The sequence below is a fragment of the Orbicella franksi genome, chromosome 7, assembly GCF_964199315.1.
Source record: "Orbicella franksi chromosome 7, jaOrbFran1.1, whole genome shotgun sequence".
Classification (NCBI taxonomy): Eukaryota; Metazoa; Cnidaria; class Anthozoa; order Scleractinia; family Merulinidae; genus Orbicella; species Orbicella franksi.
In genome coordinates, this window is record NC_138151.1 from 10,018,024 (window position 1) to 10,036,552 (window position 18,529).

General features: G+C 39.4%; 1 protein-coding gene and 1 long non-coding RNA gene across 3 annotated transcripts; one reads left to right on the forward strand and one right to left on the reverse strand.

The window, feature by feature from the left end:
- Nucleotides 1-56: 56 nt before the first annotated feature.
- Nucleotides 57-12,741, reverse strand: LOC145491676 (uncharacterized). 2 transcript variants are annotated; one of them, XM_081470907.1, is made up of 4 exons: nucleotides 12,481-12,741; nucleotides 6,143-6,367; nucleotides 2,743-2,888; nucleotides 57-1,644 (listed from the first exon to the last, which is right to left on the reverse strand). In XM_081470907.1, the coding sequence occupies exons 2-4, from the start codon at nucleotides 6,307-6,309 to the stop codon at nucleotides 1,421-1,423; spliced, it is 537 nt and encodes a 178-aa protein (XP_081327033.1). In that variant the 5' UTR covers nucleotides 6,310-6,367; nucleotides 12,481-12,741; the 3' UTR covers nucleotides 57-1,420. The 2 variants fall into 2 exon arrangements, with proteins under 2 accessions (XP_081327033.1, XP_081327032.1); XM_081470906.1 differs by lacking the exon at nucleotides 12,481-12,741 and adding an exon at nucleotides 6,497-6,589.
- On the forward strand, nucleotides 6,722-12,463 carry LOC145491677 (uncharacterized). Its single transcript, XR_014049875.1, has 2 exons — nucleotides 6,722-6,878; nucleotides 7,952-12,463. It is a non-coding gene; the product is annotated as an uncharacterized LOC145491677 (long non-coding RNA).
- Nucleotides 12,742-18,529: the final 5,788 nt, after the last annotated feature.

The window sequence follows — 18,529 nt, forward strand, 5'->3', positions numbered from 1 at the left end:
CTTTTGTCAGTTGATGATTTGGCGGTACATCAAAACACAATCATTTCTTGTTGATGTTCTTTTTTTTTTCTGATGAGTTGTTATTATAACGAGAAATAAGATTTTAAACACGCCTGGGAATTTAATGGCCTAAAGCAGCGTCCACACTACGCCGGAGAAATTTAAAAACGCAGCTTTACTTCTATGGTTAGGCCTACCGTCCACGCTAATCCGGCACGAAAACGGAGCTTCTCGAAAACGCTCTTCAAACCGGAGGAATTTGAAAATGCCGGCTTTTCGCTTTCGTGTGGACGGAAAACATTTTGAAAACGGAACTTTTGAAAAACGTCACGATAATCATGTGATTTCCCTGATCGAGGTTTCCTCATACACAAATCCGAAATAACCCGTGATTGTTACGTTTTTAAATTCCTCCGGCGGAATGTAGACGGAAAACATGTGATGCGTTTTCAGAGTGAAACATCCGTTTTCAGATTCGTCCATCGTAGTGTGGACGAAAGCGAAGAAAGCGCCTCAACATAGCGTGAGGCGGCTTACTAAGAAAGAGAGAAAAAGATCAGGTATAAAAAGACCGCGGCATTTTTGTTCTTAATTAACAATTATATGGCTTAGCACAAAAAGCCGAAACATCAGTTCCAATCATTACAAGGGGAATATTTGCGGGATTTTTGTCTATGTTCGGGCTTTTGAAATCACGAAATCAAAATAATAATAAGCCTTTTGTTTAAATGTAAACTATATTGCTTCATATGTTGAATACTTCCTAGAAAATACCATGAATAAAAATAACTGATATTTTTGGCGTGTGACTGTCATTGTTTGAAAATGTAAACTTGGTATGTTCAGATTGCATAGCTTGTGTGTTTTTATACCATCTCTATGAACTATTTACATGAAAGGAATCACAGTTTTCATCCATTTAAAATACTCATGTCGGAGTTAATCTTCTTTTTATACAAATATTACAAGCGGCTACAATGTTAATCCAAGTTACTAAGGCCTTCTATAAAAATCTCTTGTTCTAGGCTGATTCTAAGCATATTTCGTCGAAATTCAGTAATCCCTCAGCAGTCGATTTTTTTTCTCCAAAGAAAAGAGCTTTCCACCTCGTTAAAAAATAAACATAATTATCTAGAACATTCTCCACATATAACTGAAAGTTCCAAACTTGCGATACACAAGCAAACGGATTCCGAACTTGTGGAGAAGCAAAAACTGTCTTGTATGCAGTTTTTCCATCTTAACGGCCTCCTTGGCAACACTCTCGTACAACGACACATCCCCATGATATCAGTCTCTCAACGTTTTTATCTTCCAACCCCATGCGTGTGGCCCAGTTCATGCAGCGGACACCAAATTGCAAGTCAGAGCCAGTTGAACTCACTTTTGTCTGCAAACCGAAGTAGTCAGAACGTATGAGCTAAGTCTGCATGGCTACCGCGTTTCTGAGTCTTCTCTGAAAGTCCTGATACAGGATGTTACCGCCCTCTGGGACTCTGTAGAGGAACATGTCCATCGTCATGAGACAGAGAGCTTTGCCGTTCATTTGGAATCTGTCTGGTCGGACGCTCCCAAGATTGAAGGCCTCGGACGTCCACTGGAGCCACCGAGTGACATCCTCTCGACTCCATCGCCTTGGATCAGCTGCGTACGTAAAGAGATGCACCTTCTTAATACATGAATACATACAAATTGTAATTTTAAAACGTCAAAGCGTTTCATAAAGCTGTTCAGTTCAAAATTAATAATCAAAATCAAAAGCTGTTCTTTGAAAAACAGTTGATGTAATGTTGTTACCCATACTGTAAGATAAAGGATATTTGACTAATTTTCATGATCAAAACAAATTGCGGTAAAAATAACTGAAAATGACCAGCTTATATATTTTTTGTTAACAAGTTTACTGCCCTTATGAATTATTTACTTAGTTTATTCTTGTCAAGATAGAAAACCGGCTGAAAACTGCTTTATCTTTTAAGTACGCTGTGAGCTTTTTTTTTCGATCTTTTATTTCCCCTGCAATCATTACAAATTTAATTTCGCACAGATTACTGGCTCAGAAAACTTAAGACTGTTTTTGGCTCGAAACCAGCGAAACGTTACCGTTTTTGTTTGTTTGTTTTTTCAACGCCTTGTCTTTAACGAAAAATGAATCATTACTTCATGTTGTTTTCATTTTCACATTCTTTAAACTTTGTTTACTAAAAGTCCTCAATTTAGAAACTACGTCAATTTAGGGCGAACAATGATCTCAATGAACTTATTTAGTTTACCTTGAAACATAAATCTATTTGGACAAGAAATGGATACACTGGGAAATTCGTGAAACTTCTGAGTTCAAAGTCTGCTTTCGTCTCGCTCACGTTTCATTAATGAACTTTGTAAACTAGAAAATAGGAATATTCGTCAAAAGGTTTTTACATGCCAATACGGTAAAATCAGCTTACTCGAAATGTCGAGCCTTTCCTCTGAGTTTATTGTATTCCGGTTTTAGAACATATATCTCTCAAAAAGATTTTTCTTTACTAGTTCGTGTAAAACTAAGGGAACAGAATGTAGGCTCGATTATTGAATTCATTTAACTTGCTAATTTTCAAGTAAAGCAAGTGATCTGTATTAGTGGGTAGATAATAAATTTAAAATCAGTTGTCTCATTCTAGAATCGTATTTTGATACTTGAAACTTTCATCCAACGAGGACATCCTAGCGATGCAGCACTGAACTGTCGAATAATCGACATACCTTCACTCAACGGTTCCTCTTGGTAGCCACCTTCGAACTTTTCTTGTTTCACTCTGGCCACACTTGGCTGCATTTTGTCGATGAAGCGAGCGTGTTGAAAGACACTCGGTCTTAGAGGAACGGGGTAGGCAAGAGCTGGGTCTAACCTGGGAAAAACACAAGCCATCAATGCGTTCACAACAGATCGAATTCCTAACTGAAAATAAACTAAAGCCGCCTGACCACGTATATGAGCGGATAGCGTGATACAGAGCTTATAAACTCTTTGATGTAACCGGAAATGTTCAATGACTAATTTCCTGTGCAGCGTTGTTTGTATTCTCCGCACGATTCGGGCCTGCAAATATTTCGGAAGTCACGGCTTCTTTTGGAGTTCATCCATGAAATAGCAGACAAAAAGGCGGCTTCCGAAAAGAGGTTAACAACCATTTAAAAAAATCTCTATATTTCGGTCGAAGCAGATGTTTGACCCGGCAGGGCAGTGCCCGTTTGTTTGTGGTTTTTCCAAAGTCAGTTGCCAATGAACACATAGTGAAATAAACGCCCAGACAAAAATACAAATGATGAAGTTTCTGGAATTAAAGCTCGACAGCGGGGAAACGATATTATTTATAAATAGTTAGGTTGGGCCATCAACGATCTCGGAATTCCGGTATAACCCAAAACGGACGGAACTAACCGTTTATATTTTTAGCTTAGCTTATAAATTTGGTAAATAACTCTACCTGGATGAGGAAAATATTCTGAACAGAGGTGAACTGAACAATGTCTGCTCCAAGCAGAAGTAGTCCACTGTGACTGATTCAAGTTTGGCAACCCACGGTTTATTTTCGAGTTATGAAAAAAAGATGTCTTTAAAGCTCGTTTCAACTGATATACGTCACGTATTTAATACGTCTCTGACGTAAAAACCCCTTATAAAGAGAAGAGGGTCATTGAAAATCCACTCTCGAGGAAATAATTCATATTAGCATTTCTAGGAAACGGACCAAAACAAAATACGGCGCCAGGGAGAATATTCAGCGTCAAATGGCAACAGTCAGTTCCAAAAAAGCGAAAATTCTCTCAACCAGCTCAAGCGCAGCGTGGCCAACTTTCCAAAAATCGTGACTTGGCAAATTTCCGAGCAGGGTTTCAGACCGTAATTAGGCTCTCTTTTGCAAGTTTCGCGCCTTGAACAAACAATGAGCTCGAGGCTTTAATCATGCCTAAAATCTTGAAGACGTGATGAAATGTGGAGGCCGAACAGGAAGATTAAGGTTATAATAAATTAGCGAAAACAAAAGCTCCTTCCATTGTGGTTAGAGTTACGTAAAGCTGGATCGAAACTATAAAAAATACGTGCTTAAGGACCGCAAACTTGCCATGAAGGCATAAATGAGATAAGCTTCCAAATTTGGCCTGACCTCAGCATTCAGTGATTTCTTTCGAAAGCATTTGCGTGTTGGAAGCGAAAAGAAAGACAAAAGAATTATTACGTAAGCCGTTGTGCTAACTGGAAAAAAAGTACTGGCGTTTGCAAATGTCCCTCAGTATTTTCCCAAGCCTTAGGCAAAAAGAAATATCGCATTGCGTATAGAAGAAACAAGAACAAAATACATGTGAAAATAAGAAGCATTTTTTTTTTGCTCCACATTTTTCGTTGACGCAAAACTGACAACAGCAATTTTGAATCTCTGAATGATATATTGTTTTGCTCTTCTGAAGATAGTAATGACGCGAAAACAAGTCGTATTGCGGAGAAAGAAAGAGGAATAAAGCGAAGCAGCGACGTTTGAATTGATTTTCCACAAATTCAAAGCTTTTTGAAGCCTTAATTTTTATATGAAAGAATTTCTACGATACCGTAAGTGGCCTCAAGTGTTTTCCGGTGTTCTCAGCTTAAAACAGTGAGAGTTCCATCTTTATAATTAGGCTTGCCCCACTTCGAAGTCATATTGCTAATTTCTGTCAAGAAAACTACACAAGAGTTGATAGATAACATGTTGTTTTCGAACTTCGGAGACCAGACCTGACCAAACCCATGTCTGCATTGTGCATTCCGCAAATTCCTCGTACAACCCTTCACTTTCGCGTTGTAACTCACCAGTTTGTACCGATAATTAGGGTTCTTTACAAAGATAAAATAAAACAGAAATGAATTTTCTTACACTGCCATCTTTCAGAGCAAGCATTTTTTGAAGGCTTGATCAGAAAGGAATAACATTCATAATTATTCATGCGCGTTTAAACAGAAATAAGGATTCCCCTTTGAGGGTCTCACTAAAATCCGGAAAGCTAAACCAGAAAAAAATCCAATATTCCAATTGAAGGGACTTTTACGCATTTCCAAACAGGAAATTCAAAGAGCTTCCTCTTTACTCGGCAAAGTTTAAAGAATTTATACAAGTTTTCCCTTGGTGTATTGCAGCTTCTTTTTACTTGTAAATAGGCACCCAAAGAAACAATTAACTGTACCATTCTCCAAAACTAAACGTTATGATTTCATTCAAACGCCGTATAAATTTCGATTTCATCCTCGGAGATTCTACATTACAAAAACGACAGAGGGACATTTTAGGCCATACAAAAAGTTATTTCTCTGTTGTTTTATATTGCATTGATTCTTAAAATGGCAGGAGAACAAACAAGATATTCCACCGACAACATTTGCTGAACAAAAGGGCAGTAATTATTACTGCCGAAGGCGTCTCCAGATAATTCCAATCACCTTATATACCGCATCATTATAAACTGAGAGCAACGAGTGTTTACCAGATTATTCACAACGCCAGCTTTACAATTTTAAGAAGATATCAATTCTATTGGTTTTACCTTGTTTGCGAAAGCCGATTGCCGAGCTAAGTACTCGTAAGTTAAAACAAGTCATTTCAATTCAAAACGAACAGCTGAATAAAATAAAGGGTGTAAAAACTTAGCTTACCTTTGTTTTGGTTTGCGCACGGAATATTCACCGAAGTCAACCGTGAAATCAAATGTAAGCGTCGATGCTGATGAATATTTCAAAATTGTCTGAATAGTTTCCTTCGCTTTGCCAAGAGATAACAAGAATTTAAATCATGCGCGGGATACCTAAAGAGATCGTTTTGTTTCTGTAGCGCGATCTAGCGCTAGGCCTTCCTTCCTAGTCTAATGACGATACCAGAGGAAACAGCTAAGGGTGGTTAGCAGCAGTTATCGAAAGCGCAAAGACAGCATCAGAGCGGAAGCACCGGTCTGACATGTGGGTTAAATTTGGCTGGAAAGACGACACGACGACAATTATTTTTTTCCTGACTTGCTTTAACAGTTTCAGATGATTTCAAGACCAGGCGCACGTTTACTATTGGAAATGTAGTTCATAAAAAGCCCCTTAAGATCACGAAGTGGTGGTAGAAATTTAACAGTAAAAGACACTTACCTTGAGTTCGACTTGCTGTGATCGCTTGCATCGATTTGATACGGGTACATTTCTGGTCTCGGGCTGTAAGGCCAAACACGGGGTTCGTGAGTCAGTGGTAGACCGTCCAGTCGAGGCCGTTTATCTGTGCAGTTTAAACTCGGCTGATGTTCTAACGTAGAATACATGCTACCGGCTTTCTACGCCTTCTACCTCTTGATATTTCCGCTCTACGCCCACGAAAAGCTGAAACCACAAGAAACAAATGAAACAGGACAGGAGTTAGCACGGCTATTGTGGAGTGCACAGATCACACAGTGACCCCTTCACTGTAAACCGGAAATTACGCGGCGGGTAAATTGTCGAAATTGTCACCTGGGTGAAACTGAAAAGTCGACGCCGCGAGCTCGTTTTGGGATGAGAAAAAAACCAACGGCATGAACGTCTCGTCTAGGTTCAAAAGCGTTGCAAGCGGTCTGCCTGATTGTTTCACAACCGTTTGTTGATCAAAAATGCCTGCACGTGACAGCGTATCACCGCAAGCTTGCGGAAACTAACCGGAAACGGAATGGTGACGTTATCTGTTATTGGCGGCCGGAAATGAAGACAAAGAAGATCACTCGACATTGCGGCGTGGTTTCAGGTTCTGTTGACAAAGAACACAAAAGGCGCTTTCAAAGCAGCAAACAATTCTGTTTCAAGATGACAGAAGTGGAGCCGATGTTCCTTCTTTTTATAAACTTTGTAAATACGGCAGGTATGTTAAACTCGGTTAATCACAATGTTATCTCTGGAAATTACTCGTTTCCGGCGTGTGACAATGGCGACCAATGACAATGCCTTGCGGTTTCGAACCGGAAATACTTTCCGCGTATGGCTTTATCCTGAGAGACTGATTATTTTGCAAATGCGTCTTACAGTTTTCTCGTAATCTCTAGGAAAATCGATCTTTTAATCTGGACTGACAAATATTAAAATGATCTAGGATGACGATTCGCGCGCGCAAACCATTCGTTTAGCGCGGACCCACTTTCTCCAGTTGAATGCAAATTTGTTTTTTAATACTCGCATTTAATTCTGTCGAGATCAATTTAAAGCTTGAGTAATCAAAATAAGAATATCTTTTGCAATGGGTTGATAGTATCAATATTAATGACAAAGGCTTCAATTAGGCTTAGGAATTGAGATAGCTTAACTTTCGACCAGCCGCGTAACGCCGGCACTCGAGATTTCATCTTAAAAAGCCACTCGAGACTTATGTTTGGCCTTTCCTGTTACTTTCCACCGCGGTTTTCCAGTACTCCTGGATCGAAAACAACTCTTCGAACTCCAAACCTCCAAGCGACACCCAAACCTTCAAAAATATTCAATTCCATCAAGACGAAATATTCGTCCTTAATTTGAAGGCTGTTTACATAGTGTTTCAGTGTCTAACATTACCCAAATATTTGCCAAAACATGCTTGTCGGATACGTACACACAATTAATTTACTCCACTCCCCAGAACTGAGGCAGATACTGATATCATGAAAGATACCGGCTTTGTATGCAACAACGCAATATTTTGACTCAGACAAAACAAGACTTTATATGTAGGATTCTCGTTGGAACAAAGATCGAGATCGAGGCTGGAGGAAGAAGAACTTAAAAGAAACTTTCTCGTGACAATTTTTACTTTTTCGTTCGCACATATTAACCCGTTCTACCACATTCAGGGCCAATTTAATATAACAACTTTGATTCTCAAAAGAAATTATTTTGAATTGTTAACAAGTGGTTACGAGTGACCGTTCTAGCTTGTTCTTTTGATCTTTGTTTGTTATTTTTCAGAAAGAGAAGCTTCATCCGAGCATGGCAGCTAGGGCTGAAAGGTGTGTTTCATCAAACATCTGAAGTGCACTACACTCCCCCGGAACTGACAACTCAGCTCCAGACAAGCGAAAACCTACACCTTGTTTATTGCTTTCTAGCGATAACTAGAAAATCGTTTATCTCTCCAAAAAGGATAGGAGTTCCGTCATGACTGTACTTTGGTCATTTGTAACTTATACGGACCTTATTAAAACAGTACAGTACTCTGCAATTTTTTGTTTGTTTTTTTCACCTAGAATTGACTTCTCCCCAAGGAAGTACACCTTCAACGCTTGTATTTTAAAAGCTACAGGTATTTGCACACTAAGAAGTTATGAAATGTTCAGCGTGATTTCAAGTGCAAGGCCCCTCACCGACTCGTCTCTCGGGGCTTCGCCTTTGTCAGTGCCGAGCGCGTGAGAGCCTGCTCGCAGGCAACCACAGAACAGTTTAAGAAAATTTCCATACAGTGCAAAACCGCAACGGAAACTATAAATGCAGAGCGGAATTCACGCATCAAAAATAAGCGCCCTGGGAGGTAATTTATTCTCTTTAATCTTGTCTATACCAACTGTAAACCTCTTACAACCATCTACAACTTCGAGAATGATCATATCGCATTTGAAATGGCATCCACAGGTATTAGAGAATCGAACAGATCATAAAAACTCAGCACCCGGTAAGGGTGAGCGCTAATTCGACTTACGAAAGTACTCTTGAACCTCCAGCTGATCTTAAAGCCTGTCGTGCTTGTGATAGGGTCGTACAAATACTTCTGCATGGGTTTGGTCTCGGCCAAGCAGGATGTAAACTTTTCGGAATTCTAACGGGGATTTTCGGCTTATACTCTGATGTAGAGTACAGCAGTTATCTTGAGACGAAATTTTAGCAGGTGAACTAGACTTTCGCAATTTACCATGAAGAAAACGGGTTAAGCCAAAGGGATACATGTACGTGAAGCGAAGATCTGACTGGCGAAAAGGTCTGGAATCGGGTGTGACTAACACTCAATGCAGTGCAGTGTTTGTCAAATTTCATCCAAGGCTCGTAAAAATAGCGTTTGGTGGTCTTGCTGGGATGCTCTTGAAAATGCCGGATGTCGCATAGTCTCAGTCTATTCTTGGCTTCAGGAGCACTGACCCCCTGTTGGATTTCTCAAGCGTAAAATCACCCCATCCGCATGCACACTAGGGCTGAATGAAAGACTGAAACATGGCGTGCAAGTTTATTTGTCTGGGCTGAACAGAAACAGACCCGCCTAGCTTACAACTCATATGGGCGTCCACGTTTATGACGTTGCACGCCTTTTCATGGTGTCTGGTGTCTGGTCGTAGAACTTTTACGACTTTCACGGTCAACAGTAACACAAGTAAATCAATCTCGGCTGGCGTTGAGTAAATTGTATGGTAGATTGTTGATGGAAACGTGCGAGATAGCTCATAGGGAATGACTGAAAAACCATATCCAAGAAAAAACTGATTTGAGTTAGAAATAGATCGACAGAGATAGAGAGGAGATAGACTACCAGTAGTCGGTTTTTGTTCCTGAAATCCTCCGTGTGCGGGAATGATTTATAAGATTATGCAAATTAGAGAAAGAAACGAAGAGAGAATGGGGCACGATCTAAAACGCTAGGAAACGAAAGTTAACACGTCGCGCACAAGAGAAAGAAAGAGACTGCTTATTACAGTCTAGATTTAATAGTGAGGTTCAAATGCATAATATGAAAGTGCCAATTCCGACGTTAGTTTTTTCCTTCCTGTCTTCTTGTTTGTACAGGAAGGAAACCGTTTTGCGAAGAAGGAACCCAGGATGGAAAATTAATGTATCCAGGCAGACTAATGAAACAGAGAAAGACAAGAAAGGAAAAAAAAAATCCTCGTTTCGATGGAATTGATGAGCTGAGATAAAAGTTCAACATATGAAACCTTCGTACGAGGTTCAAAAGAGACTAATTCAATTAAATGGCTTCACCATTTAATTCAGTCAACAATTTATCTTGCCAGGGTTTCGGAACAGAAAAATTTGTAGTTCCGTCAGACAGAAAAATTGAAACCCCCCCGTTGAAGCATACACGTAGTCGTGTCGTGAGATCGGAGAGCGAGACGTCTTCACACTGCCCCTTATTTCTCACCAGTGTTTCTTGTATCAGGCAAAACTGCGGATTGATTTCTCCTGCAGTCGTTAGTTTCTGGGTTTACCAGCTTAAGCTGTACTTCCAAACCAATTACAGTATCAAGTGAAGTTATCTGATATAGGTTTTTCACTATATATTTTTATTTCATTATTAATATTATTATTTTTTCTTTTTTTTTTTCTTTTTTTTTTTTGCGTTTTATCCTGGTCAGTCGATGTAGCTTATAACTCGGTAGCCTCTCATGCATGCGTAATCCGGCGTTTTGATCAAACTACGTTTTCTTTGTCTGTTGCGTAACGACAGGTGAAAAAAGCCAAGCACTAACATTTGACTGTAATCAGCGAGATACATATGTTAAACCTGAAGCCCGGCTGGTCTGGCCAGCCGAAATGTTGTTTTAAACATACTACGTTGTGTTAGCCTTGCAGTAGTCTCAGTTGACTTACCATCGTTTTATACTTTTCTAGGTTGGCTGATTACAATGTAGATTTCCTGTGAGATCCAAAGTTCAATCAAGCAGGATCTTCGTTCATGGCTATGCAATTTAGATATTTTAAAAGATCTCTTTTCTTGGCCGGGTAGCTGATACCGCAAAGCTGATGTGTGACAGGAGAAAGCACCAGCCGTATGACTTCACACTGGAGATGACTAATCAACATTCAGTTTTTATTTACCATCGATTTGCCGAGTCGAACAATGAGAGTTAAAAATAAAAAATCACTAAATATAGCTACAGGCTGGGATATATATATATATCAGATGTTTTGGTGTGTACTATCGCTGTATATTTTTACGAGTTGTGCCGCATTTTGACGAGCTCGTAGGGCGAGTCAAAGTAAAAACAACGAGTAAAAATATAAAGCGATACTACATACCAAAATATCTAATAAAAGATTTATTATCCAACTGCTGTGGTCAATAAATTTATCAGTGAAAGAGGGAGAGTGTGACAGTTTTGCGTGCGCGCGCCGACCTGTATGGTAAACAGGTTTGCTACTGTACAAATAACTGTACAATATCGCTGTATATTTGTACTGTTATTTGGACGGTATTCGCTACAGTTGGATAACAATGTCTTTTATACCATGCCATGAAAAATACAGCCGTTGTATATTTGACGGTATTACATCCAACCTTCCCATCATGCGCCGCGCGTATCTCGCACTGACTGTGTTGGCCACTGTACTGTTTTCTATGGCATGGTATAAAATAGCTATGCAAAGCTCTCTCGTGGTATACCATGGAATAACCCACTTGTAAATAAGCCTCGTGTCTGTACCGAGAAAACACAAGTTTATGTATACTGACAGACACAGACTAACAGACAAATTAATATAAGGTCCAATTCAAGTTACCATTTATAATGCAAATTGCAGTATCGCGTAGAAATATCAGTCTTCAAGCAGATTTCAAATCGAGACGGAGATGGAGACAGCTTGTGCGTCGTTCCATTTGATTTCAGGATGTTACGACAAATGTAATACAAGCAGGTTTTGTATTCAAAGCTGAGTAATTATGTCTGTTTCTTTGATACTAACTAGGAAAGTAAAGTAAAGTAAAGTGTCGAGTCAGCCCATGGTTATCGCAGTTCGACTCAATCATATATACATATACTGCCCAGCTTGAGAACCCAATACTATAAATCAGTACTTGAACGTCAAACTGACGTCATGTCTAGCCACTTTCAGGGAATTAGTAAGAAGTTTCTAATTTGAATTCTTCTCTATTTTTTTTGGTCAAAAACAGTAAAATAACAGCTCGACACGTTTTTGAGACTGAACTGGCACGCAGTAACGAATTTTCGACGGATTCTAACTTGTCAACCAATAGGGGGAATGAAATTTCATCTAGCTGACTTTGCTACTCTAAGTCTTCAGACACTTAAAACTGGGTTACTAGTCAAATGAGAGCTAATGAAAAAAAAGTTCCCGCCCGTATTCGTGAATCCCAGTCCTATCACTGGTAAATCGTAGAATATTTGCCAAGTTTTGTACTCGCTGGACGCAAATGATAATTTTTTCTAGTTTCAATCGCCTTCTCTTTGGAATAGGCTGCTCGTAAGATGCCGGGTCGCATGGTTTCGTTCGAATAACAGAAGGAAAACATCAAGGCAAAGAGAACTGCAGGAACGAGTATGTCTTTCTAGAAAGACGTTCCACAGGAGGTAAGTGAGGCCAAGCATTACATGTGATAATCTCCCTTTGGCCGTTCCTGCTTCATATTCAAACATAAATTTTCTGTTCTATCAGTTGTGGTTTCACCTTACAATATTAACAAGGAGAGTTTGCATCGGAGGAGAAATTGAGACGGAAGAAAGTTGGGAAAAAAAATTATGCTTAGTAAATCTATACCGTATACTGCAAGAACCAACCTTAAAATTACTCGAGATCGTCTTCTCGTGCAGCCGTTGTCTTTCTGTGTTTTCATTAGCTGAGAATCCAGTGAAGCTGAGATTAATTTATATCGGAAATGTGACCATGCGCACACGAACAGTGGGTCCCGGTTACCATGGCAACGTACGGAGTGCTGCTCAACCAGCACGTACTGACAAATTGAGGGTTTCTAAAAACAAACTACTCTTGGACTGTTACAAGTACAACTATAAGATCTCAAGGGGCTCACCGGACCCAATGTTTGCTATTGTTTCTATTTAGGGAGAATCTTTCTTTCAGTTTTCATTACCACTGACGCGTGTAAACGGTGACTAGCTGACGTACAACGAGAGGTCAAGGATTGACGTACACAGGAAATCGCAACAATAAAACGCTTGCCGTTTCTTATTTAGTCGTTTGTATATTAAAGTGAGAATATTTGTATTTTCTGTGAATAAGACAATTGCTTATTTGTGCATTTTTTGTGCTGGATTGATTTAAGGACTAGTGGAAAACAAAACAAAAAAAAAATCAGAGATACTTTTTTTTCACTTTGCCGTTTGTTGTAAACGTCATTCTTAAACCTCTCAGTTCTTTGCTAAATTAAAGATCCATAAAAATAGATCTTAATATCTTTTATTATAAAAATATGTTCACACTCCTGCAGGAAGTTGGTGGGTTTTGGCGGATGGCAGCAGTAAGCATTATTAGAACGAGACAGAATGAAACGATAAGGGCATTTGCACGCTAAGAAAAGGGAGGGCCGCAGACTTAACGGGAAACAGACTCAGAGAGTCGGGTGTAAATTATAGTAACGTCTGTAAAATTTGGACATACAGTTGGCACATTCAGCAAAATACTGTGAATTATTTCATAAACTTTGGAGAATTGGGGATCCGGATGTTCTGTGTTGATATTCGGCCTCGTGAGCTCAATTTAACTCCTTTTTATGTCTTTTGTACTTGTTTGAGACCTCAGTGTCAAAGTTCATGTTGTTCCAAGCCAGTGAACCAACTGCAAACAAGACTCCCTGAGTTAATCAGGAAACTACAGTCTTCTCATGACTGTAATACTTATTGACAATATTCAGGGAGTAGAGAATGCGAGCTTTTATGGACCTTGGATATTGGGCGATCGGGCGTCAAAGTCCAGTACCAAAATTGGATTTCAAGAGCTCGTCACCAGTCAGTAGCAAATAAAATAGGTTTATTTAAAACGATTGTGAAATGAAACGTGTGTTGTCTTAGACACTATTTCAGATCAAAGTGATAAATTGCTTCTGAAAAGAAGAAGAAAACAACAAAATTTGAAAACAAATGCCCGCGAACATTGAGGCAAGAGCCAACTGCTATACGCATTACTAACGAATAGGCCACAGGGCTCACAGGAGTGCCTCAAACGGCTACGACACCTTTTTTCCAGTTAGCATTGTTAGCTTTTCTAAGTTTCGATCTACGTAACAGTTACTTTGCGTCGCCGTCAAACCTAGTGGGGTGGCAATCGCAGTCACGCTTGTGTAGTCACGTGATGTGCTAAAGATTTTGAACGTGCAGTGTGGAACGTTGTTGTCAGAAAAGAAAAATGATTTGTCCAGGCCGCCACAGAAACTGGTGTACAACCTTTTCAGACTTCAGCCGAACTTTAGACTTCAGTGCAGACTGCAGACTACATTTACAGGTCTATAATTATAAGTAGCGCTCTGGTTAGCCTGAGTATCAGGACGGGTAGCCTGAATTATCATTCATGAATAGCGTTCAGGTTAGCCTGTTTACGGTTAACTCTCGGTAATGGAAATGGGAATGGCGGCCATATTAGTTAAAAACAGCCTGTAGTCCACAATCGTCAATCAGCAGTATCAACGGTCTACAACTGTCTCTCACCGTACAGAAACGCGGCTGAAGAAAGCTGAATGTTTCCCTATCTCTTTCGCTGATTCAGGATTACATCGACTAGTTTAAAGACCATTGCTGGGTGGAGATAAGCAACTGAACGTGTGAACTGGCCTATTCGGAGGTTCTATCGAAATTCTGGTGAGATTTCAAGCCAACGTGTGCATTACAAATGTACCATTCCGCATTCTGTATTAAAGAATTCTCTTAAAGTTTCCGTTATATAGTTCTTTTTATTTTTCATATCATGTCACGGTACGGTAAAAAAAAAAAAAAAAAAGAATTCGCCATGCCGAGTTATTTTTGTTGCTGTGAAGAAGGAAACCGCAGTGACCAAGACGGCTTTAAAAGATAGTATATTGTGAAGTATAAGTACAGATTGGCGCGATGAAATTGAATAACTTACACACAAGATGAGTAAAGCTAGAGAGAAGGTGAAACGAGAAGAAAGAAAGAGTCCTTTCTACAAATATCAAAGGGTGCGTTAAAACTGAGAGGCTATATACCCGCGAGTTCGCTTTTAGACTCAGACTTAGCCGGTTCACACGAATGGCGGACGATCAAGCTGTCACCAGTTTTCCTTTTAAGTAAAGACTGTGCATGCTTTGAGTTATCTTTGGAAGGACACGGCGAAGAAATTATCGAAAAAGTGAAGGATTAAGTGCACTATATGTGTAATTTTTTACTGACTTGTACATAAAACCTTACCGGCTCGATCCGGCGAAAGTCTGGAGATCTCAAATTTGATCAGCCTTGGGTTTTCGCGGCAGCGTTTCGAGGTCTAGCGCCAGTTGATCACCTCCCCTTTTAATTTGACGAGGTGTAGCAAATGTCAGAGAAATATTTACAAAATTCGTTACCTCATCATACTGAAAGTGAAAACAGCATTATATTTTATCACTGATCACAAAGGAACTCTCGAGACCCTGACAACTGGGTACTTAGTTTCTGAATCGCTCTTCAGACGAAATGGCGCTAAAGAAGTGATAAACGAACCGCAAGTTGTAGTGACAGTTTTCACACTCAAACTTAAAAACTACCTCTTAGGGCATAGATCAAGACAGTCTTTAGGGAATGGCAATAACCAACCTCATAAGGCTCACCTTACAACAGTCTTCAAACAGGCCAATTTGCCTGGAACTGGCAGCTTTCCTCGCCGTTAATTACAATATCAAATATAGGATGAGTTATAGAGTTTTTCACTGTAACAAATAAGGCCTTGTTGCTCTTTGGATTAAAATCGCTGATACTATATCAGCAAACAGTGACTTCCTGTGCTCAAAAACGTCAAAACAACATCTCTTTTATGGCAGAATTTCAAAAATTCAAAACTCCGGTATCACACCGATGACCTCAAAAGAGTTATTATAAGTAGATCTATCCATTTTATGAATTCCCAATCTAATATCAATGAATATTACAGCAGGTTATGGTGAGAATTAACAAAATAACGTGCATTTTTTCCTTCGCTTTTTAAACGATCTATACCAAAACATGACAAGAAATTATGAACGTCAGTGGGATGGACTATAGCGGGATAAATATCATTTATATTCTTGCAACGAGGCTTACGATTCCAGCGTGTTACCACTAGGGCACATTGATGTTCGTCGAAGTTAAAATGTCGAAGCGGAATGGATTAACTGAGGGTAAACCGCCCAAGACCTACCGTAAAATTCAGTATAACAAGTTTAGTTATAAAAATCTACGTTAAATGACAACAAAATCTTGAATCAGCAATGTTTTTAAGGTCATGGGTACATGTTTATGTTCACGCTCTTAAAGAACACCGAATTCAATATTGAAGTTCATAATTCAGGCCGATCGAGAGCGATCAGAGTGGGCTGCGCGTAGTGGCATGAGTCAGCATAACCATGAAGTTGACCGGTTTACATTCCGGTATGAAAATAGCCTCAAATCTTCTTATATTTCTTGATTCGGATCGATAAATTATTGTTACTATTTAGATGAACTACACTTCTACTTAGTGAAGGTTTTCATTTTTTCGTATTCTTATTTTATTTTATTTTTGGTTTTAAGAAAAAGTTCACAGTAAGTTCTCAAGCGCCACAGCCATTAAGACTCTTTAATCTTTTCATTGAGGACGTCTTAAACCCTGGTTACCCTGTGGCATGTCCCGTTTCCGCTTGAGGTTAACCACTGTATTCGTCGAATTCCGTGCCTTGTGAGCGGACGTGACCGTTTTAGGGCGCTATTTTGCTTTGTAATCGGTACGGATGTCCGTGCGCGAGTCAAGCCGGATGCGCTTGTCTAGGATCAAGAGCTAGTTCAACAGTATAATGGTCAAAACTGTTTTAAATAATCTGGTCAATTTGCCGGTAAAAATATCATCTGACACGCAAAGCGTTAAGAAAGCGTTCTTTACTGATATTGATACAGATTAGGGAATATTTAAAGATGCCGGGATATTGCTATGCCCCACAAACTGGTCTTCGGGTTTTCTCATCACTATGTGTGTATTCCATGTGCGCACCCTTCTTGTACCGAACCGGCATGCTTGATTAAACCAGGGTTGTGTTTCACGCTTCTCGCCGTATTGAAATGTGCGAGTAACGGAGCATGCAGCAGAAGCCTTAAAACTGAACGCTAAATGATAGATTTCATTTATTGTTTTGCTTAATTTTTTGCTTATAAATTTGTATGCACAGGAAGTTCAACAATTGTGGTTTGAAGAACACGACTCTACAAGAGACAGCAGGAACCCAGCTACGGGAAGTTTGGACGATTGTCCATGGCGGGAAATTCTTGAATACCTCCTTATGTCTGGTCTAACATCACAAAGAGAACTAGTCTGTATGTTTTTTCTTGTCTAAAAACGGTCAATGGCTCGCTATTTAAAAAAAGAACGTACTGTAAAAAGTTCTCAAGGAAAAACAATCGTGTGCCACGCCCTAACCGGTTACGAAGCGTCGCGACCAGAGGAAAAAATAGACCAATACTTGTTGAACTACTGTGTCGCTTATCTGACGAGTTTAGGAAGCGCATTACGTCGGCTGATGAGCAAGATATCGATTGTAAAACACGCGATCCAACGATTAATTAGCAATGTAATAACAAACAATTTATAAAGGTTATTTTGGAATATACAATTCTGGAATATACGACACGTTTTCGCTTTCCTTGATGAGTGTGCAGGGTTTAAATTGCGTTATCCTTTATTCTCACCTCATTATTATACCGTTAACCTGGATGATCCGCGATTCACTAAACAGTGTTTTGACTCGCAGTGTTTTGACGCGGTACAAAAATGGTGTACTGCTTCAAAGGAGCTCAGTCACGGTATTTTGACGATGTACAAAATTACCTTTTATTGAAGAAAACCAGAAAATAGAAGAGTTTGCTAAGAGATAATAACAAATGATCCATAAAGGAACACGGATGGTTAAGGATGGAGAAGATTATCACGGATTACAAACGAAGGACATGAAAAATCTAGGCTAAATTTTTCAGCACGCGCAAACCGTGACGTGGCCCTGTAAATCCGCAAATCTAAGATCCGAAACCACCACTAAGTCCGGGGAGCGGTGATAAAAAAAAATTCGAGTTGGAGTGTACGACGCGATTCTTGCAACTGAACCTCAAGTTTCATTGGAGGATTGTACAAAGTACAGAAAACATGCCCTACTTTTAAACAAAATGGTTAAAGTCTTTCCCATATTCCACACCAAATGGTTAAAAAACAAACAACAAATAATTCGATGCGTCTCTAGTCTACTGCTGCTGGGTGATTTTTGCGGTTCTCGCTGACTCAACTAGCCCAGCCTTTCCTGCGATGAAAACTGAACTTACACGTAATATTCAGTTACACAAAGAATAATGGCTTTTAATCTTTTAAGGGGGCTTTTCGGGAAGCTTCACGAGCTATGCCATTTAATTTTTTGGTTATTAAAATATTATTTTTTGTAAATGAAGTGTCTCCTTTTTGTGTGACGGACGTTCGAGTACATGCCGATGACGTCAATTGTTATTACCCCCAGAAAAGAGAAACAAAAAAGAAGGTATAATTTCCAGACCGTGCCGGAACGATATTCCCTGTACTTTTTCTAATTAAACTTTGAACTTTGTTTAAAAACTTTTCATCACTATAGTTTAAAATAACGATCTTAATTATAGATCGTTCCAACATACACATCTCGTG